The following is a 23,873-nucleotide window of genomic DNA, read 5'->3' on the forward strand; positions in this document are numbered from 1 at the left end:
TGTATAATCTAAACAAAGACCAAATAAACACTGTGTAATTACTAACCAATAATGGTGTAACAAAAAAAGAAAATGAATAAATGAAACGGGAGCAGACCTAGGCTTCTCATTAGCTCACTGGGAAGTGGACTTCACTGGAACAATCAGCAGCATTTGAGGTTCCTGAAACTTTCTAGCATAGCCTCAACCATTAAGAACTTTGGGTAATTAATTGTGCATATCACCTTTGAATTCCTATTATATGGACGTTTGTATTTGTCTCATTGGAATTAGCACTGTATTAATTTTGAATAGTGTTGTCATTTTGTTGTGGTCATTTCATTAATGCTGTAAATTAATATTTTCATATAACTAGTTCATAGACAGATTTTATACATTCAAACAGTTTATTCATTTTCGTTATTAGTTACACCATTATTGGTTAATAATTAAGCAGTGTTTATTTGGTTTTTGCTTAGAAACTCTAGACGAAAGCATTCTTTATTGCCACTTACTGTTACTCCATGACATCAGTACTTTTTACATTTAAAGGTGAGCCTTCAGCTTGATAATATTACCTTAATCAGGGGGAGGGGGTGTAGTCAAATTAATAGGGAATAAGTACTCTTGTATTTTTATTTAGTTATTAAAATATTTATCTAAAGAGCTACTTCAGATGCATCCCACCTTATTTACTCAGATTCATAAAATGCAATGATTCACATTTTAAGTATGGCTTACAAGCTTTATTGTTACCACTCAACATGACAATATCCAACACTACAGAAAAAGAATCTCTTGGATGGCCCCGTTCACACGAGGCGATTTGGCCCGGGAACGGGACAGTTTGGAGGCAGATCAAAGCAGCGCGATCACACCACAACATCTGGGAAGCGTTCTGCTTCCGCCTCCAAACTGGCCCAAACCCGGGAAGAACCGCCTCAAACTGAACCACCTACCTCGGTGGTTCAAACGGATGAGGCGCCTCTTCCCGGGCGTCTGATCGCCGGCGCTCCCTTGCGCCGGCTCAACCCCGGGCCGGAGCCGAACTGCGCATGCTCCGACATGCGCAGATCGGCCGGCTCCCGGTTAGAGTCGTCTTTTCTCTCCGGCGTTTGATCGCGCCGGGGAGAAAAGGCGGCTCGGCCGGGGGATCCGTGGGATCCCGCCGAGCCGGATCAACGTTGGCGCGGCTTTTAAAAGCCGCGCTTTAAAGGGCTTTTCCCCTGCCGTGTGGCAGGGGCCGATATCTCATAAAAACATAAACAACCTTGCAAATAATTCCAGAAAAGTTACTAGGCCACTAAAAAAATGAAGAATTTTAACTGGCCCTCCTGCCCAGACATACCTATATTAATCATTAGCAGCACACAGACTGTTTTAAAAGGACAATCTTTCAATTCAAAATTGCTCCTGACTTGTTACATGGAACCAAATTTTACTTATCACAGGTGACCAAATGAGTGCCTATTTACCAGCGCTGCTGTAACCTACACTAGTAAAGATGGAAAGGGGACAGGAGGAGGAGGAACAAGAAGCAAGCTCAATATGTAGTGAGGTTTATTCTAATAATAAGAAATGCCCAATGCATTTAAAATTTAAAAAATCTTCTTCAGAGGCAATACCCTTGCACAGTAAGAAAATGTTTCCCCCAAGATCCTTTCTGCATGGGTTGCTACATAAAAGAAGCCAGCACAAGTAAGACAATTTCCTTTGTAAAAATACACATATTCTGCAAAATATACTCATACAAACTCTGGATTCACATCCCTTTTAATACACATGCTAATATTTTCGTCCTGTAGCATTAAAATGCTGTGCTAATAATGGCATTAATGCCTTGTTTCTACTTTAATAATACCTTGTAAGCTTCGACTAGGAGTGAAGAACTTTGTCTGCTCAAAAGCTCTCGCTACAGCTGGTCCTTTCAGAAGATTAATAATTGAGTCTACCTGTGTGGTTCAAAAGTAGCTAATTAGTTAATGTTTGGGGGAAGGAATCATAATTTAACATTAACTTGAAAATGTTCAAAAATAATATATGTCAGACATAGACAAGGAAAGAAAAATCAAGGCATTCGTTAGACTGAGTCTCAAAAATACTACCCGTGGTAATTTTGAATAAGCAACCCTGAGAAAGTGAAAAGCAAAGGCATAGCATTTGAGTTAATGGGGGAGGGGGATTCAAATAATTATCATAAACTTAAAATTCATGCCAAAGAAAATCATGTAATTTATTGCTTAAATATAAATTGGCATAAATATATTTGTTCCTTGTATATAAATGCATTCACTCTGCATTCCAAGAGTGGACTGGTGGGAAGGACAAAGGGGCGATCAGTCATGGTAGCCAGGAATGGCATCCACAAAGAAACAGAGTGCAAGAAGAGAAAAAGAGGCCAGCCAAGGGGAAGAGCTGTGAGAGGTGACCCTACCCTGGAAGGGAAGAGCTGCCCAGGACCCCCCTTCTATGGCAGATTACTCCACTGTTGGTTTGGACTACTCTGGCAGCTCCAGCCTAGCCCAAATTTCTGTTTTTTAGTTTGTTTTTAAGGCAAACCCAGAGACAGTTCTCTTGTGTCTAAGACTGCAGCCAGCACCTGATTTACCTGGGAGTAATTCCTACTGAAATAAGAACTGACTCTGATGAGAAAAGTGATTGTTATTTATTACAAGCACTGGGGCTGAATTCAGAAGTGAAAGAAAGCCAATACCTTCCCCTTCCTCTCTTTATAACAACACAACAGGACCCACTTTTTAGAAACTTTAATATACTTTTCTTAACATGTACCATAATCCTTTACTTTCAGAACACCTCTTCTTTAATTAGTATGTTGTTTACCTTATGTTAATGCACTTTTGATTATTCGTTCACCACTGAATGAGAGAGGTTTCAACCTCTGACCTGTCATCCTCTGTTAGGGTGCCAACCTCCAGGTGGTAGCTGGAGATCTTCTGGGATTACAACTGATCTCCAAGCAACAGAGAAAATGGCCACTTTGGAAGGTGGACTCTATGGCATTATACCCCATTGAAGTCCCTCCACTCCCCAAGCCCTGCCTTCCACAGACTCCACCCTGAAAATCTCCAGGTATTTCCCAACCCAGAGCTGACAACCCTATCCTTCATTATGTGTGAACGGTTCAGTTCTCTAGAGAACTATGCCTGATTTATGGTATCAGGTGCCTTTTAGATCAATTCCTCCCTTGTAATACTGGGAGTGCCACCTGGCGGTTCCCAACCCTACTACTAGGATTGCCAAGCACCCGGTGGGGCCTAGAGATCTCCCAAAATTGCAGCTGAGCTCCAGATGACAGAGAAAATCGCTGCTCTGGAAGGTGCACCTTGGAAGAAATGGTTTGGAAGCGTGCTGTATGGCATGATACCCCACTGAGGTCCCTCCCCTCCCTAAACCCCACCCTCCCCAGCTCCACCCTAAAATCTCCAGGAATTTTCCAACCCAGATCTGGCAACTCTAAAGACTACCTTCCTCAGCAGCCCTAGCAACGGACACAGAGCCAGCTTTCCTGCTAGTTCCATGTGTGTGATTTTGGGTGTGGCAGGCATTTGTGCAGTAGTGAGAGGATATCAAGACTTTTGTTTTGGATGAATTGCCTGAGCTTGCTGAAAGTAAGTCGACAAGGCCTTAAGGGGAGGGCATCCTCAGCTATACAGAGATTCAGTTCTGGAGGTGGTCATGTGTTAGAGCAAACACATATAAATAGGACTGGAAAATCTACGTTTTCCAAGTGTTGTGTTCTCAGTCTCTGCTGACTCCCTTGTTATTACAGTATTCTAGAGAAGTAGTTACGCTTTGTCTGTTGCAGCAGAAGTAAACAGGGGATGTAAACATTTTAAAGATGACCAAATCTTTATCCTAGCATAAGCTTTGATGAACTAGATAGGAGCCCATTTTGTCCCCAAAGCTCCTATCCCCAAACTCTAGTTCTGATTACTGATTAAAAACATAATGGACTGTAAGATGCAGAAAGAAATAGTGTGCTCAATTTTTAAATGCAAAATAATTAACTGATCTTACTGATTAGTAAATAAACACTGAATGGGCAACCAAATACTCAAGGTCAGGGGTGAGCACAGAAGTCCCAAAGCTGAACAATGGTGTTTTTTGCAAACACAGTATACAAAAGTAGAAATGCATAACATCCTGTGCCTGTGGGATCACTTAATCTGAATAGGCCTGATTCAGGAAGCAACAGAAAATAAAATCCCCTACCTGACTAAACAGATGTTCCAAACAACCATGGAGTTTGTCTTGCTTATCATGAGAGATGCGAATACTTAATGGAAGTTCATCACCTGGAGGTTATAATAATAGTTGACAACATTACTGGCTTTAATGGGCTATTCAAACTATGTATATGGACTAGATTTGATGGAAATTACACAGGAAGAGTGCTATGCAGACACATTACTACATGGATTTTAAGGTAATTTTGTAGAATAGTTCTCCTGGCATAGGATTCAATAAACTTCTCATGGAAGCAGAACTTCCCCTACCCCTGAAAAATCACTGACCATGGACAAAATGCCACCCTCTATAGGATTCTGCAGCAAAGAGAGAATCAGGTGAAATCACCACTCCTCACTTTTCTCCCAGCAGGCTTCTACTGACAGAAGGTGCTTTACAAAGAAGAGGAAAGAAGGCATAATGGGTCAGATCCAGTACAAGGATTGCTGCCAGGTCAGGAGGCTGCAGTGGGAGGGGGAAATGGGCAAGTCTTCATTCCTCCTCTGCTGTGAGTGAAGCTCCGCTGACAGAAGGTGCAGGAAGAATAATTTAGTCCCTTTCCCCACAGCCTCCTGACCCACGTGACTCTTACTCCACAGGGGTCCCTCCCACAACTCTGGAAATAAAATTTCCTATAGTCAAAAAGGACAGTTGCTGGAAGCAGGATAAAGCACTGAGGGGTTGCTGGATTTAGCCCAATGTGTCCCAATGCACCCTCATTTATATGGTCTTGCTCTCACAAAGGTAATAGGACCTAATTTCTGGTGTTTCCTGGAAAAGGATTCTAAAAGCTTTAAAAATCATCCACGTTCAACACAGCTTCCTTTATTTTCAAAATTTACTGGAACTGCAATTTCATCCCAAGTTTTGCCCATACAGATTCTCAAAACATTAGTAAAGTAATAATATACTACTTCTCAATACTTTAAAAAAAACTAGTTGTGGCAAGAAGATACTGGCACTGCTATGTGTCCCTGCAGTGCAAGGCATACTGTGAAATGATGGGGTGGGCAGAAAGTAGAGAAACACTCTTCTGAAATGGCAAGATACTACTTCCAGGTGTTAAAAAGCACCATTCAACAGCTGCTCATAATACTACTGCAACCATTGTTGCAGTACACAGCACTCAGAAACATTACAAGCTGCACAGCTGAATGATTATTCTTTCATGAAATTCAAAGTGGTAAATCCAGTACATAAAAGAAAAACATGATTTCCCTACAAAAAAAAACTACATTGGTGGTGCTAGCTCAGGGAACACCACCTGGATTCTCCATAACAACCAACTAACTAACTCATTCCCCACCCCCACCCCCAAAATGTATATAAAGCTCCTCAGTCCCTGCATCATGGCTGGATGGAACAGAAACCAGGGCTTTCTCACTCATACAAATCAATCACATTTCACACTTGTATGCTCACACAATCACCCTGCAAAACAACAGGCACCAGAGCCCAGCAGTAAACAGCACAATAGACAGGACTGAATTTTGCATGAATTCCTTAGTCAAGCACTTTATGCTGGCAGCACAGACTTTTATTCTTTCTCCATATGAAGTGGAGCGTTGAGGGAAATGATGGTGATTCTTTCAGTTGCTCTATCTAATAGCAAATTGGCTAACCCCTTTGAAACCAGCATCTCTCCCTTATAATAAAAGAATAGTGGGTGCCAAAGTTCTAAAATTGGCCCCTTTAGTGTTAGGCTGAAAAAACTGCCACTCGGAAGACACTGGCTGGGTTCATTGGCTGCTTTGTGCAGTCCCGGCCAGTGTTCCAAGGTCATTTACATATGGAAGCTGATTGGACTACACTCCATTCCACACCTCAAACTCACCCCCCCCCAAGGCAGTTGGAATTTTCAGTTGGGAGAGGAGAATGATGTCAGCTGCTCCCTAGGCAGAGGCTGTGTGTGTGTGTGTGTTGCATGGGATCCAAACTAAAATTGTACAAATCCATATGACTGCCCCAACACCAAGATAGACCAGAATTTGAAATCCATTCACATCTTTGCTGATCACACCTGAATCTTCCAAGTGATCTCTAACCAGGTCTGTGTGTATCCTCTGATTGCAGCTGCATAAATGCAGGCATTAGTATGGGGTGCAGCCTTCTGTCTTTACCTTCCTGCAAATCTCAGAAGCAACTAGCCCTTAAGACTGCAAAAAAGAATTGGCATAAGCAATAACTGGTGAGATTTTAATAGGGTGGTAGGTAGTGAGCAGCATTATGAGTGAGCTAAATGAGCTCAAGAAGACTCCTCAAACCACACAAAGATAGGGTATATTTTTATGTAAAGAAATGCAAATGCCATATTGTGTGGTATAGAAGAGTTTTGAATTTGAGCCAGTCAACTGGATATCCCACCACCTAAATTTGCTGGTATGATTTGCCTATAGTTTAATCAGTTTACTTTGGTACATTTCTCTCTTTAAAATGTTTTAACATATCTTTCCTTATATATAATTGAGTAGTGGGTGCCAAAGTTCTAAAATGCACTCCTTTAGTGTATGGACGCTTGAACTGTCAGTCAGAAGACGCTGGCTGGGTTGACTGGCTGCTTTGTGCAGTCCCGCCCAGTGTTTCAAGGTCTTTTGCATATGGAAGCTGATTGGACTTCACTGCATTCCACACCTCAAACTCACCCCCCTCCCCGCAAGGCAGTTGGAATGTCAGTTGCATATGGAACCTTCAAGGTCTTTTGCATATGGAAGCTGATTGGACTTCACTCCATTCCACACCTAAAACTCCCCCCCCGCAAGGCAGTTGGAATGTCTGGTGGTGTGTAGGTCCCAGGATCATGTTTTAAAAGCTGCCTGGGGAGATGGGGACCTCAGACAGGTTACAGTGCCATAGACTCCACCCTCCAACCCAGCTATTTGCTCCTGGGGAACTATTGTTGCCAATCTTGGCCCAGCAGCCATCAAACCATTCTCTTCAACCCCCTGCTGTGCAGCTGACTTTCCCCTAGGGTTGCCAATCTCCAGGTGGGACCTGGAGATCTCCCACTGCTACAATTGATTTCCAGATGACAGAGATCAGTTTCCCCTGGAGAAAATGGCTGCTTTGGAGGGTAGACCCTATGACATTATACCTGCTGAGTCCTTCCACCACCCCCCATGCTGCCCTCTACAGAATCCACCCCCAAAACCTCCAGGTATTTCCCTCCTTAGAGCTGGCAACCCTACATTCCCCTCAGTGCCTGTTGGTAGGCAACTAAGCTTGGTCCTGTCACCTACTTTGGCCTTTGGGAGAAAACACATTGGGGCCAATCCTGATAGGGTTGCCAACTCCAGATGGGAAATTCCTGGAGATTTGAGGGATGGAGCCTGAAGAGGGTGAGGTTTGAGGAGGGGTGGGACCTCAGACAGGTACACTGCCATAGACTCCACCCTCCAAACCAGTCAGTCCCACATAGGGAACCATTGTTGCCAATCTCCAGGTGAGGGCTGGAGAGCACTCAGTATTACAACTGCTCTGCAGAAGGGAGGGCAGAAGGCCGCTGAAGTCAAAGGGGCAGATAATGGTAGGTTGATGGCTAGCTGGGAAGGAGATGGGGTTGCCAACTACATGCTGACAAATTTTTGGGGATTTGAGGGGTGGAGCCTGGAGAGGGTGGGATCTGCAGAGGGGTGGGACCTCAGACAGGTAGAATGCCATAGACTCCACCCTCCAAACCAGCCATTTCGTTCTGGGTAACAATTGTTGCAAATCTCCAGGTGAGGGCTACAGATTACTCACAGGTAGCAGAGATCAGTTCCTCTGGAGAAAACAGTGGACTCTGTCATTATACCCTGCTGAGGTCACCACAGCAAATTGACACTGTTTGCCCAAAGCCAGAGCACTGCCCCAGAGCCTCTTTCTAGATACCGTTGTATTGCTTTCACAACGGGCTTTACTGCTAGTAATCAGATAATCCACAGATAAGAAAGGTAGTGGTTTCTACTTGCATAGGGTACTTCCCAAGCAGGCAGAAAAATAGGAGCATAAATTAACCAAAAACCAATCCTGAGAAAACCAGCCTGATGAGGACTAACTATACCCCAGGAGGGACCGGACACTGAGAGTAGATGGGTCCAGTTAAAGAAAAAAGGAGGAAAAATCAGCCTCCTCGAGCCTTGAAGGCTTAGAGAATCCTGGAGGAGGAGATTTGTATGCCATAATTTTGAACTTGCAATTTGTGGCAAGGCTACAGAAGCAAGTCAGTTAGTAAGCCATACTATCAGTTCTTATGATAGGTGACAAATACTTCCCCTTAAGAAAAATTATTTAAGGCTCCATTCACACGGAGCATTTGCTGCGCTGAAGGCACGAGTGTCCCACGGATTTTCCGGGCGCGATCATACCGGAACATCTGGGAGGCGTAGCGCACCCGTGGCGAATCCGTGGCGTCCCACTGAAGATGCACATTTAAAAAGTACCTGGGATGACCTACTGGCAAATGGTATGCCAAGGGCTGCATGCGGACTCTCTGGGAGTGATTGCGCTGGTGCGCGGCTTTCTCCCCGTCATCCTCTTTGCAAAGCCACCATCACGTCTGATCGCATAATGGCGCATCAGAATGCGACGGCACAAATAGGCACGCCTCCCCCCTGCGTTTTCCGGCATGTGTGGCCGGGGCCTAAAATTACCTTTTGTTCTGAAAAAAATTGGGTGGGGAAATAAGAATTACCTGAATCCATTTCATCACTGTGAAAGTAAGAACTGCATTGGCTACTGCAAATACTGGTAAAAGAAGCAATGGAATTCCTGTTGCTATTACAATCACTGAATAGGGAAAAGAAAGCACACAAATATAAATCTTTTTCAGAATATTTACATTAATAGAGGTTTCTCATATCCTTTTATTTTCATTTCATACCCAGGCATATCTATGTAATATTTTGCCAAAGCTCTTTGTGCCATTAAACAAACCACAAAGTAACTTTTATTCACCTTCCCATAAAGAAATGGTGGAAAAAACTAAATAAAATAATGTCACAAAGAGAGTTCTCTGCTGAAATTAAATGATTGATGAGTATAGCAAAAAGCATACTTGAACTAAAAGTACATATTTATGTGCACTAAAGATGGAATTGTCAACTTCATTGCCATGGGGAAGGACGGCAATGTCCACCAGATTGTCCCCTTTCAAGGTTGTACATGGATACGAGGCCCTCCCTACGGTGGCTTCACCTGAGCCAGGGAATGGGGACCTTCACGCCTGGTGGCAAGGGTTAGAAGACCAGTGGTCTACCATTCAAAAGACTTTAGACAAAGCCAAAGAGGATTACAAAAATCAAGCAGACAAGGGGCAAGCCTCCAAGTAGAACTTACAACCTGGTAACTGTGTACCTATCTACAGAGAATTTAAGGGGACTCCAACCAGGAAGGAAGTTGGGGTGGAAATATGTGGGACCCTTCAAAGTGACCCGAGTGATAAACAAGGTGGCAGTTGAACTCGATTTGCCTAAGACACTTAAACATATTCACCCCGTGTTCCGTTTTGGCTTGTTGAAAAGGGATCCAGGTCCAAACAAATGGAAACCATGACCAGCAACACCTCCACCTCTGATTGTCAATGGTGAACTGCACCAAGAGGTTGAACAAATCCTGGACTCTAGACTTAAACATGGTCGCCTGTATTACCTGATCAAATGGAAAGATTTTGACCCCTCCCAGAATTAATGGGTGCACTGAGGTAATGTTAATGCCCTTCAGCTCATGCGTGCCTTCCACAAAAAATACCCTCTTAACCCAGCAGGGTAGGGGTCTTCGGGGTTGCAGAATGTCAACTTCGTTGCCATAGGGATGGAGGGGAGTGCGAGGAATGTCTACTTTCACTTTTAGCCTCTTCTATGTTACTCTTAGGAGCTGCGGTGGCTCAAGTGGTTAAGACGCTGAACTGCAGGCTGTGGAAGGTCAGTAGTTCAGCGGTTCAAGACCCGGGTGCCGCAAGACAGGGTGAGCTCCTGTCTCTAGTTCCAGCTCCTGCCAACCTAGCAGTTCGAAAGCAAGAAATTGCAAGTAGATAAATAGGGACCACTTCGGTGGGAAGGTAACAGCGTTCCGTGCGCCTTGGTGTTTAGTCCTGCCGGCCACATGACCACGGAAACGTCTTCGGACAGCGCTGGCTCTTCGGCTTTGAAACGGAGATGAGCACCGCAACCCTAGAGTCGGATTCGACTGGCTTTCGAGCAAGGGGACCTCTACCTTTACCTTTACATGTTACTCTTATCTTAGTCAGCCTAGGCAAGTAACCTTGAGACCCAGTGGAGTCTGGTGTCTTCTTTCCCCTGAGAACTATGAGCCATTATTTCGGCGGGCTTCATGCTTAGGTGTGATTGGCCCCAGGCCTTTAGGGTCCTGCCTGATTTAGGTATAATTGCTTGTTTTGTGCGCTTTCCCCTAGTTCTAACACAGAAGGTCTAGAGTCTGGATCTGTAATGATTCCTTGTGTGTGTGTGCCTTTAAGTGTTTGGTTGAGGTACAGTGATAGCAGAGCAGAGTGACTGAGAGAGACAAATGTGCTGTGATTGATGGATGACAGAGTGTGGGAGGGGTTTTTGAAGTGAATCTGTGTGGGTGAATGAGAGTGTCAGTTATGAAGGAGTTATGAAAGTCAGTTGGAATTGTTCAGTTGGTGTTCAGTCAGTGAGGGTTATTATAGTTCTGTGTGAGATCTCAAAGACAGGAGTCCTTAGCCTGAGTGGCTGACTCTAAAGGAAAGAGTGAATCCTGTTAATGTTGTAACTGAGTGTCAAACAAACAAAAGTAAAGGGAAAAAAGTGTGTGTGTGTGATACATTTGAACAACATATTTACAAGTCCCTTTATCCTAAACAGTTACAGAATAACCAACCTCATATTTTGTTCTTAGTTCAATAAATCATCTTTTATTTAAGTTATCCCAGAATTGAATCCAATCGTTCCTCAGGACCATATAGATCCCTGAAAAGCCTAGACCCTGGGTTACTTTACCAGAAAGAGGAACAGAGAGGAGGTTTGGAAATCCTTAAATTCCTGGTGGCAGCCGAATCTACCCAGTTTAATAAAGAAAAGAGCACATTTAAAGGGAAAACCAGTCCTCCCAAATAGTGGACGCCACAGGAGCCTATCAATGTCTCAACAAACTTTATATTCTTTTGAATGACTGTTGTTGGGAACTGATTTCTCCAGGGGTCTGACAGGAATGCACAATTCATGCATTTTACTATTGATGGAGATAAGACATAATTACCTATATGAATCCCGGTTGCTAATAGTGTCATGACCAGAATCTTCCTGCTCATCACCAGCTACACTGAAGCACACCTTTTTACCATTTCGTTCTCCTTTTTCATTATCACTGTCTGTTGGTGGTAAGGACTCGTGCATTTTACGTTGTGATTTTGGAGAACACGTTATTGAAGAGAGAAGGCTGAAATATAATATTCAACTATGTTATTTTTACTTTCAAAAGCAGTCTACAAAGATGGTACATACTACCAATATTAATACTTGGGGCTACTTACAAAGAAATTCCATGTACTGAATCTTGAATGTTATGCCTTATACGGCCTGGGACCAACATATCTAAGGGACTGCCTCTTCCCATATATGACTCGAAGAGCATTACGCTCTAAATATCAACATCTCCTGGTGCTCCCTGACCTGAGGGACATCCGTCTTGCCTTGACCAGGGCCAGAGTTTTATCTGTCCTGGCCCCAGCCTGGTGGCACATACTCCCTACTGATGCCAGGGCCCTGTGGGACCTTCTTCAATTCCACAGGGCCTGCAAGATGGAGCTGTTCCACCAGACCTTTAGTTGAGGCAACAGGCGCCCACATATGACCTCCCTGAGGTTACTGTTATCCGTCTACCTACTGACTACTGACAACTGGCTTTTATTTCACCTGTACCATTGGGCCAGAATTTTTTATAGCCAGCTGACATCTGTTTTTAAGCTGTACCCATTGTTTTAATGTTTATATTGTGTTTTAAACTGTAATTGTACTTATAATGATGTTACCTGCCCTGAGCCCATCCGTGGGATGGGCGGGATATAAATACAAATAATAAATAAATAATAAATGCACCAAAAATGCAGACATTGTTCTGAGCAACAGGCCTACAACCTTTGTTTGCATGCCTGTATAGTTTCCCTGCAGGTGACAGATCACTTATGTGAATGAGGGAGATACAGATGAAGAACTCTTAAAACAAGATGTAAGATGATGTAGAATCCTGAATGGGTCACTGCCATGTATGGTTGCCAACCCTAGCTTAGAAAATTCTTGAAGATTTTGGGTGGAGCTTGCAGAGGGCAGACCTTTGGAGGAAGCTCAAAAGAGATTTGACTCCATATACTCCACCCTCTAAAGCTGCCATTTCATCCAGAGGAAGTGCTCTTTGTAGTCTGGAGATCTGTTATAATTCCAGGAGATCTCCAGGCGCTACCTGCCTGATAGAACTCGAGAGATATTTTCTCCTAGATAGGTTACTATGTTTGCCGCAAGGGTTCCGATGGGACCCTAGAAAATATGCTGCTATTTTAAGAGTTTTATACTCACAAAGAGAATTTATTGCACTTTATGTCCTGTATGTACATCACTGTCCTTGAAAAAGATTGTATTTGATATGGGTATATTACTAGAGTCCCATGGGACTAGTGACTGGACTAGTGGTTGTGAAACTGACAAGGTGCTGTTTGAATGTTTGTACATAGCGTAAACCTGTACTTTGATGTATTGTTTAGGTGAAAGCTATGTTTGGTAACACTTGACACCAGTATTTATATAACAGTATAAAAAAAATTTAAAAAGGGAAAAAATAAAAAGCACAAAATAGATCTACCTTAAGCATACATATATTATACACAGTGTCATATACTTTACCATATCTTCCTAACACTGTGACCCTCTGTATTACCTACCTACCAGTTGGCAATCCCCTCCTGTCATCCTATGTTAGGGTGCCAACCTCCAGGTGGTTGTTGGAGATCTCCTGGGATTACAACTGATCTCCAGGCAACAGAGAACAGTTCATCTGGAGAAAATGGCCACTTTGGAAGGTAGACTCTATGGCATTATAGCCCATTCAAGTCCCTCCCTTCCCACCATCCGCAGGCTCCACTGCCAAAATCTCCAGGTGTTTCCCAACCTGGAGCTGGCAACCCTATGGCCTACCACCATGTGTGAACTTGGGAGGGGGGGGAGAGAGAGAGAGAGAAACCTCACCCTCATCTTTCCTATTAGTCCTGTTCCAAAATTTAAAAATAAACACCTGTGTGTCCTCTTTCTAATAAACCTCCCCTGCTTTCTTCCAGAACAATAAAAAGTCCACACAAAGTCCACAAGGAATAGGAATAAAAAGATTGGTGATTCCAGGTTTTAAAATGAATATTCAATTTCAGAAATAAATCTGTGTACTGTTCATAGATTCTCCCATTAGATCACTTTGTTTGCCAACAAGAATTTTATATGAACACTTAATGTAAGATTCCATTGTGTACTGTTAACATTTGCAGTTTATGACTCACAGTATTTATTCTTGATTATAGTATATTCAATTGTGCATGAAAAAAATAGGAAAATGTTACTGGAAGTTTTCATCACACACACTAAGGAACAGAAAAGCCGCAACAGTGACAGCTGTTCTGCAATATTAAGTGAGCCTACAAAACGAAAGTATTTATCAAAAGGCATGATGATTTTGTATAGTTTATAATATATTTTTTCCTGGTTTATCCCGTGGTTACACATATTTTAGGTTTATGTTTCTGCTGCAGTTCAAAAAAATTTACAAAGGCTTTGAAGTTAACACTATAATTCATAAAAAACAAAATGTACATAAGCAGTTTTCATGCCATTTCAGAGCAGGTATACACACTATGTTTTCATCACTACTGTCCTTAAGAACAACTGCATTGACATAAAACATTTATTCCTGTGCGGAATTTTGAGAAACCTTTGTCTTTGAATTTATTTAAAGTCGAACTTTTTTCAGTAGTACAAGTTTTAGTATTTCACTTTTTACTACATATTTCATTATGCCACTCTATGAAGCCTGAAGAGAACACTCCTGTCACAAACTCTTAGCTCTCCTGAAATCTTTATTATATGTTTTACTCCATGCTTGTTTCACTGCTAAGGAAATTGCTTTTCCCCTTTAAGGAGTATTCTAAAACCACAATGGTTAAGTGAAAACTAAATCTCAACCTACAATTTTATCCTATCTTTTGCTTTACCTGATTGCACCATAACTGCCAAACTAGTATCTTGGCCAGGAAAGAGTACAGTTGCCTATCTTGTACCATATGACTCCCCCCCCCCCAAAAAACAGCACTTTTACATGGGCTTGTTTAACTAATTTAGTCTGCTATATTTTAATAGCATGTCTAAATCACAATGGTTTTATTTAGTTTATTTGCTTCACCGTTCAATTGTTGGTTGTTTTATACCAAAAACATTGTATTTAATTCGGCTTTTTAAAAATTTTGTTTCTAGAGCCCATAAAGTTGTATAAGAAAAACATAATTTTCGGAAATAACAGACTGGAACTTGTGAAGAGTATCACAAAGGAGCAAGGTAACAGCTTGGGAGCACTGCTGGACCCAGGCTTCCTGTTGGATAAGCATGTGGCAGCGGTCATCAGTTAACACCTCTTAGGAGTTTTGCTTGTTTATTTATTTATTTATTTAAATTTCTACCCCGCCCTCCCCACAAATGGGCTCAGGGTGGCTAACAAATGGGGCACCAAGTGCCAATACATAAATCCAATTAAAACTGGATAAAATAGAATAAATAACCAAACATTACATAAATTGTTCAATGCTGTTACTCTTAAATTTAAACAAGATGGTATCGAGTAGATGTTGCCTCCATCCCAGTACAACGGTACCGATCCGTCACGGCACTGAAGTGCGATCATCATAGGGCCGCTCCGTTCCCAGTTATCAGCCGGGTTTGTTGCTGGTGGTGGTAGTGGTGGCTCCTAGTCGAAAGCCTGGTGGAAGAGCTCCGTCTTACAGGCCCTATGGAACTGTACAAGGTTTCGCAGGACCCTGATCTCCTCCGGGAGCTCATTCCACCAGGTAGGAGCCGCCACTGAATAGGCCCTGGCCCTGGTTGCAACAAGCCGGGCCTCCCTAGGGCCTGGGATCACTAAGCGATGTTGTGCCCCGGACCGTAGTGCTCTTTGGGGTATATGTGGGGAAAGGCGGTCCCTCAGGTATGTCAGACCCTGGCCATATAGAGCTTTAAAGGTAAGAACCAGCACTTTGAAGTGAACCCGGTACAATATTGGCAGCCAGTGCAGCGCTTTCAGCACAGACCAGATGTGCTCCCATCTCGGGAGACCCACCAACAGCCTGGCCGCAGCATTCTGCCCTAGCTGCAGCTTCCAGATTTGTGACAAAGGCAGCCCCATGTAGAGAGCATTACAGTAGTCTAATCTCAAGGTGACCGTCGCATGGATCACTGTAGCCAGGTCGTTGAGGTAGGGAACCAACTGCCGAATCACCCTAAGATGGTAAAAGGCAGACCTGGCAGTGGCTGCTACCTGGGCCTCCATAGTTAGGGAGGAATCCAAAAGCACTCCCAAACTCCTAACCTCCAGCGCTGGTACCAAAGGCGCCTCACCGAAGGTCAGCAGAGGGATCCCCAACCCCAAACCACCCCGACTCAGGCACAGGACCTCCATCTTCGCTGGGTTCAGTTTCAGCCGACTCAGTCTGAGCCACCCAGCCACGGCTTGCAAAGCCCAGTTCAGATCTTCTGGGCTGGAGTCCGACCGGCCACCCAACATCAGATAGAGCTGGGTGTCATCTGCTTATTGATGACACCCAAGCCCATACCTCCGGACAATCTGGGCAAGGGGGCACATAAAACAACATCGGGGAGACCACCGCCCCCTGAGGCACACCACATTCAAGCTGGTGTCTTCGGGACTCCTGCTCCCCTAGTGCCACCCTTTGTCCCCGACTCTGGAGAAAAGAGGCTGACAGAGTTCTGAGAGAACTACTCTTGACAGAACAGAACTGACCAGCTGGCTGCAAGTGGAGGAGTGGGGAATCAAACCTGGTTCTCCAGATTAGAAGTTGCTGCTCTTAACCACTACACCAAACTGCACAGGGACTATGTTACAACACAAGGAAAGCTTCCTCTTACAGTAAGTGAGTACGTTAACATCCAAAGGCCTTAAGAGTATGTTTCATGGGGTTACTTACTAATCTATTTGAGAAACACAATTTTCCACCTCTTTCAGTGCAGCTTGCAATTTGCACAACAATTTCTGATAGACATCTTGTGTTTCCAGATCCTCTTCTGTTAACAGATATCTCAAACCATGGCCTTCCTGTTGACCTAAGGAATGTCCTGATGGAGCTGCCATTGTAGTAATTGTATGTTGTATATAAACCATGGGACTCAGTTTACCTGGACATGATCAAAATAAAATAAAATGCATAAAATATATTGCAGGGTATAGCTCCACCATTTGAAAATCAAAGGTGGTAAAATGAAAGTCATAAATCAAATGAATAAACATTCTAAATTTTACAAAAATTATGTTTGGTACATGTGCCATTTGGAATTGAAAATCCAAGCATGTACAGAAAATCAAGGGTGGCTAGGGTTTTTATTTTTGCAAATAAAGTAGTCTGCCTGCTATTGAGACAATTCTTCCATTACTTAACAAGGTGAGACATTGTAATAAGTCTGAATAAGCAATCAAGAATTTAAAAAATCATACACAGTTCTTGTCAAAAGCTTCCAGAGACTCAAGGTTGCTAATAGACAATGACAAAATGCCTGCTATTGTGAAAGTGACTTTCAAGAACATTTTTATCAGGCTTAAAAACTGGTGCTGTTCATCCCTCTTTTAGGCATGGGCTGGGGTAATCTCTTCAAAAGCTGATTAAATGCTTTGCCTGTTCAGGAATGATTTGTTATCATTTTGAATAGCCTTCCTTTACCTTCAGTGAAGTCACCATATAATCATGATATCATCACATTTACAAAAGCATCACTACTTGACTAAACAGAGAAAACAGCCATAAGCAGGAAAAATACAGTGGAAAGCAGCTGTAGACAGGTGAAACAAATGGCCATGAAAGCTTAACATTCCCTTACTTAAGGGTCATTGGGGGAAAAAAACATTCCCCTTCTTCAAACATTATTGACTTGAATATCAACACTCGACATAAATTCAGCACAGGAGATACATGGGGTTGTGAATGTGAAAAGATGGCTGTCCTTGAAGATTTCCTAGACCATGATGCCTACTGTCAGGGTAAGAACAGGAAGACAGTATTGCCCTTACAACAATGCTATCATCAGATGAGATGCTTCTTTCCCCTCAAAGAAAGGTGTGATAGCTTTTCAGTTATGCAGGGAAAAAAATAATGGAGGTGGGACCTAAATCTGTTTTTTGGCCCAGTTATTCCTTCCTGGGATCCACTTCTTCATCACATTAGAGTGGGATGGAAAGTTATTAACTAGCATACTAATAGATGGATATAAGAGCGTATCTTGAAGCTTACCTTGGTCACTATGTTTGTTTTCTTTTTCATACGAAAAATGTTTTCTGCTGTCTAACTGAACACCAAAAGCACTACCAACTGACGTTGAGGTTTTAGGGTATGAAACTTCCATCACGTTAATGTGGCAATTCGTTGGACAAAAATCACTGCTGTGCAATGGTGAGATCTTTGATTTAGCTTGCTTAAAGGTAGGCCAAGCTCTGTTTTTTAAAACTCGTGAAAACTGCAGATGAGGAAATAAAGGGAAGCTTAATATAATCAAAACTTACAAACTGAGTTATATGGGTTTTTTTAATTATACAAATTTAGGTTCACTAATATATTTTTCAGATGGAAGAAAGTTTCTTTTTGTTAGTATAATTGTACTTGGTACTTGTCACGGCTCAGGTGGGGTGTCACCTGATGCTGCCACCATTCTGGATTTAGGATCCCTTGAGAAGGCCCAGAGCACCGTCCCAAGACCTTCAGACCTCCCTTTTGGCCAAATAACAGGCATGAGGACCAGGCAGAGTACAACAAGGAAAAGGTTTCTTTTATAGGAGGTCAAACAAACAAGGTGCAGTATAACAGTAAGTGGTTGAAAAGAAAAGAAATCAAATGCCCTAACGCATCTAAATATACTGTCCCTAGCTCACTATCTGCAGAGGCCTTAGACTACTCACCCTTCCCTCAGGATGAGGGTTTCTTCCCTGCAGCCTTCCTTCTGGCTCTGCCCTCTGGGAAGAACAGCTTTTCCTGCTGCTCCAGATCTTTTATTCCAAGCCCTCCTCTTTTCCTATTGGTCAATTTTGGCTCCAAAACCTCTCAAGGGGTTCTGGGAGTTGTAGGCTCAGCCTCACCTACTGCTAGCAAGGCTCCCTGGGCCTAGTAGGCCTCTGGTGGCACAGCCCAGATCATGACAGTACTAAAAATGAAAGGATTTTTTGCTTCTTGTTAAGCACTCAGTTCCTTGCATTACAAAAGTGAGAGTGCCCCCCCCCCAAAATTCTCAGCTTCCACGATTCTTATATTTCTACACATCACCTTAACATCATCTCTTTATTGGCACTAACTATGAGGAGCTCCACTCCTCGTAAGTTTTTTTACTTCTATGGTGAGTTAAAGGAAGCTTTGAGCATTACATAGAACCAGTAATTATGGATGCATGGATAATTTAGGTATCTGTATTTCTGCAGATTCATGTTATATCTGTAGAGGCAATTTGTGCTTCTCGCCTATAGTGAGAAAAATGACTTCTACCCACACTAGTAGCTCATTTATCTCATCACATGACAGGTACACAGCTTCCCTTGCCAGATATTATGGGGAAAATGTAAATAATGGATATGCCTGTCACCCATACATTTCCTTTCACTATTCTGGATGGAGTCAAGTCCAAACTGGCTCTTCATTTGATCATCCTTTGGGCTGGGCATAATAAATTGGAGTAACTTATGTTGGAAAGAGAAAAAACCCTCTTTCTCACATATCTTTATTATATTGCTGAAATGTGTTATTACTCCATAATTTTCAGCTTTCATGCAAACGGAGAGTTATTTCACTGAAGTCTCAGAAAATTAAGTGAGCACACCAGCATACTGTCTTGGGATAGGAAGTTTCCCAGGACACATAAAATATCTGCCCTAAGTATCCCTTGTCCCTGCATAGGTTTGCCAGCACCAGAGTGGCAATCACTGGAAGGCTCACCAGTGGGAGGTGCTCTCAGGTGACACAGTGATGTCATTGGCACTGTGATGAAATTACCTCTGGCGTGACTGGAAGTGATGACAGAAACCGCCAGCAGAGGGCGAGAGGACTCCCATCAAAATGACAAATGTGGAATTCCTGTAATTGTGCAACACTGACATGAGCACACTCAGCAGTGTCCCAGATAAAAGGAGCAGTGGAACATGCACTTTCCAGGGTGCCTGGCATCCCTAAGGAATTCTCAGGCACTCTGGAAAACCATACTTTTCAAGATGTCTGGTAACTGCAACACTACTGTTACCATATTCCACACACAAAGGAAGAATGGAGTCCTCAAAAAATGACATTGGTCACAGACACTACTGTTGCCACCAATTTAATTTTGAAAGAAAGGAAGTCTCATAGATTTTGGTGTTCTGGCGGGGGGGACGGACAAGAACAGGCATTCATACCCCACCACATTCTCAATAAAGTCACAGGAAATGTGAAATGGATCAGGGAAAAAACTTTATTTTCATTAGTCATGGTCATTTACAGTGACCTAAGGGGTGTTCATCAATCACTGGTTAAGGCCTACAATGAAGAAGAGCTCACCAGCCCATCAAAAATTAGTATGAAAGAATACCCTGACCTTGATAGCCCAGGCAGGCCCAATCTCATCAAATTTTGGAACCTAAGCAGGGCTGACCCTGGCAAGTACTTGGAAGGGAGACCTCCAAGGAATACCAGGGTTGGGATGCAAAAGCAGTCAATAGTAAGCCATGTCTCTGAAATGACCAGGCCCCAGTACGGGTCACCAAAAGTCAACCATGACTTCCAGGCATATATACATAGACACACACACAGTCCAGGTTCGAAAAATGCCTGTGGAAACTTGAGCTAAGTTGAACAACAGTTCTCTTAGATCCAGATGGGTAGCCATGTTAGTCTGTCTGTAGCATTAAAGACTAACAAGAATTGTGGCAGGGACTCTTGCTTTTTTCTACTGCATGAGTTCTTTTAGAAACACTTTCCCAAATAAATCAATAAAATATTCACCATAAATTTAAAGCCAATTACAAGTTTTTTTAAAAAAAAAGTTTGAAATTTAGCTCATATTACATGACATTTTTTTAAAAAAAACCCAGAAAAAAGAGTTCATTTATTTATGAGCTAAACTCCAAAATTTGGAAACCCCATTGTGCTCCTAACAGATGCTTAACTGAGTTTTCAAATGTCCCCCATTCAACCATTTTATTTTATTCATTTATTTATTTATTCCATTTATATCCCACCCTCCCCATGAACAGGCTAAGGGCGGCTTACATAGTCGGTACCAGGTACCATAAAATCCACATAAAACATTTAAACATTTTAAAACAATCAGGTAATAATAAAGTGCTAGTAATAATAATCATTCCATCATTAATTGAGATGGCGTGCTATATGATCACTTTCTGACTAAGTGATCTTCTGGCATCACACGATGGCATGGCTCGATCTCAAAGCTGGGGCTGGCCCATAACCACAGGTGTTGCTGAAAGTGGTGAGGGCGGTTCCTAATTGAAAGCCTGGTGGAAGAGCTCCGTCTTGCAGGCCCTGCAGAACCATAAGCGTTCCCACACACCTCCCATGATCATCATGCTGCCATGGCAATGGAAATTAGTTACTTCCGTCCTTTGATGCCAAACAAAGCAGTACCCCAAGGAACACTTAACCTAAAAAATACAGTTTAACCAAGGTTTCTGATATCCATCAAACTGGGTAATGATAGGTTTCATCCACATCACTAGTTGATATGGAACAAGTTGATGTGGAACATCAAACATGTGGAACAAGGATGACACTAAAGACATTTCAGTATATATTCCACGTTTCAGTACTCTCATATCCTGTCTCATGGAGTCCAAAATGCTTGTTACAATTTAATCAAACAATAAACTCAGATCTTTTTTTTTCATTAGAAGAGCATGAGTACTACTGTACTTATTTATGTTATAAATAATATGTTAATAAAAACTGCAGGAAGCCTCTAGGTTTCTATTTATAGGTCTCAAACTTTCACAGTTTAACTAACAGCGCAGCTATGGCATTCTCAAGCACTTTTGTTACTATGGTTACATTTACCTTCCTAAAAGAAAAGCACAGCTATTCTTGGAGTAGAACATGTTACTAACAGCCATCAGGAACAATAAACATTTTGAAATGACAAATCTGCATCACAATTATGGATTCTGAAATGTTCTTATCTGAGAATTTTAATTACTGTGGGGGCTTATAAGAAGATAATGTCAGGTACAGTGATTATGTATTCCTTCTCCTATGTGGTTGTGCCAATGTACTTCCTCTTGACCCAATATGCTCTTGCTATTCTTGTCCTGGACACTGCACATCAAATTCAGCTCGATAGCAGGCAGGAAATGTATGAAAAGCTATGTAGAATTTCTGACAGAATAGTTTAAAATACCCATCTTTCTTTTTAAAATGAACTGATGTATACTTTTGTCAAACTTAACTAAGAGATGCTTTAAATGCGTGAATTGCTAAAAATATGTATTTGGTCAATGAGAACCGTTTGAGTCATTTCATCTAACAAATGCAGGGCTTTTTTGTAGAAAAAGCCCAGCAGGAACTCATTAGCATATTAGGCCACCCCCCTGACAGCATGGCCCATTAGCATATTAGGCCACACCCCATGCCTTCCCTTGGCTTGTCCATGCACCCCGCGGCTGCAGGGAGCCCAGGCAAGCCGGAACTTGGACAGGCCAGGGAAGGCATGGGGAGGCATGTAACTGCCTCCCCAATCCTTCCAGGGCCGCCCCCGGCCCAATCGCCTCGGAGTCACCGGGGGGGTCACTCTCCAGGCCTTCCCTCTGTAGCCACGCACACAGAGGTTTTGGCTGTAGTGGGCGTGGCCAACTCTAAAGCCAGCTCCATTCCTGTGCGTTCCTGCCCCAAGATAGCCCTGAACAAATGTATGTAGCTGTTCTGTAGCTCTTCATAAGCGGAAGCATCATTTCTGTGAAATGAAAGTAAACACAGAAGAACTAGGGATCAGTTACTGACAACTACCAGGCCATCCTATGGACTAAATACAATTGTTGGATGCTTCCTTTGATTGACAGAATGTCTACTCCTGTACCATAAGTTTCCTAATGAACCAGCCAACATGGAGGGAATGTATGCAGAGAAGGAAAAAAGAAAGGGAAACTAGCTACCAATACAGTTGCTGATCAAACACAGCTAAAATATATATTTAAATAAACCTGTTTGTCTCTTTTATCAATTGTTTCTACAAAGATAGAGGTTGAGAGCCAAACGTGAGTGATTTTGAATTTCTTATCACTCCTATTTCAACCTGAAAATTGTTGCTTCAATTTCATTTTTTTGCATGTGTTAGAAAAGCATAAATTCACTGCCACAGGAGGTGGTGGCAGCTACAAGCATGGATGGCTTCAAGAGGGAATTGGATAAACATATGGAGCAGAGGTCACCTGGTACAAGAGATGCCCCTTCTGGCAAAACCATAGCAATGGAGGTATATAGATGACTCAAGTATTTTCTGTTATCTGTTTCATGGTACTACAACAAATAAACAGAAATTTAAACAATAAATTTTTATTCTTTCATCGGGAAAATTGATTATCCTTACCTTTTTATAGCTAGTGATTCGTCTGCAGATATGCTCAATTTTCTCACTGCAGATTGTACTGAATTGACTTTGAAGATCAGTTGGGATTACTTCATTTAAACTATTTAGGCTATTACAGTTTTGCACAAATTGCTCATCACTTTTTGCTAGTGCTTCAAGAATCTGGAAATCAGACAACAGTTATATATTATGTCAATATGTTAAAAAGATTATTATCAGTATGAACATTCTAAAAATTCGAGTATCCATCAAATATAAATAAAAAGGCTGTTTCTGTGGAGATGATTTTTTTCCCCTACTAATCATCCCTTTCCAATTTATGGCAGCATGTGCAAATATACAGAACATATGAAGCAGATTAACTTTTTAAAAATAAATTCATTTTCTGCAAGAAAAGTGTTATGTCCACACATGTATGTTATGAAGTAATGATAAAGCAATGTTTACTAAAATGTTAATGAAGAACATGAAAATAATAATGAAATAAAAGTAAAGCAGAAATCTAGCTTTTATTGTTCCTGTGCAGTACAAGCTTTTTAAAAACTGCAATGTTTTGAAATTGACTGTTCTATAAAGCAGGAAATATCAAGGAAGTATGCTACAAAAACAGAATTAACACAGAGTCTGTTTAATGTACTAGCCCTAATTTATGATAGAAACTGAAATAATAATATTATTAATGCACACCACTGGATAGTTTTACTAAGGGAAAAATATACAGTTAATCATGAACCTGTTAAAATGAGAAAATACTGACATGTCTATATCAGGGATGTGCACAAAAAGTGGTATTTTTCAGATCTGGGTATATTGAACCCAAATAATATCAGT

At 42.1% G+C, this 23,873-nt stretch overlaps 1 protein-coding gene across 1 annotated transcript in view; it reads right to left on the bottom strand.

Annotated features, from left to right (window-relative positions):
- PREX2 (phosphatidylinositol-3,4,5-trisphosphate-dependent Rac exchange factor 2) overlaps positions 1-23,873 on the bottom strand; it is a 221,094-nt gene that overhangs the window by 55,160 nt on the left and 142,061 nt on the right. Inside the window, exons 23-29 of the mRNA XM_015408888.1 lie at positions 23,043-23,204; positions 17,726-17,948; positions 16,412-16,619; positions 11,443-11,622; positions 8,897-8,991; positions 4,213-4,295; positions 1,819-1,931 (exon numbers count right to left, since the gene is read on the bottom strand). Of these exons, the coding sequence (XP_015264374.1) occupies positions 1,819-1,931; positions 4,213-4,295; positions 8,897-8,991; positions 11,443-11,622; positions 16,412-16,619; positions 17,726-17,948; positions 23,043-23,204 (1,064 nt within the window). The remainder of the gene's footprint in view (positions 1-1,818; positions 1,932-4,212; positions 4,296-8,896; positions 8,992-11,442; positions 11,623-16,411; positions 16,620-17,725; positions 17,949-23,042; positions 23,205-23,873) is intronic.

This window comes from Gekko japonicus, unplaced genomic scaffold (genome assembly GCF_001447785.1).
Source record: "Gekko japonicus isolate JY-2015 unplaced genomic scaffold, Gekko_japonicus_V1.1 scaffold88, whole genome shotgun sequence".
In the NCBI taxonomy this organism is placed as follows: domain Eukaryota; kingdom Metazoa; phylum Chordata; class Lepidosauria; order Squamata; family Gekkonidae; genus Gekko; species Gekko japonicus.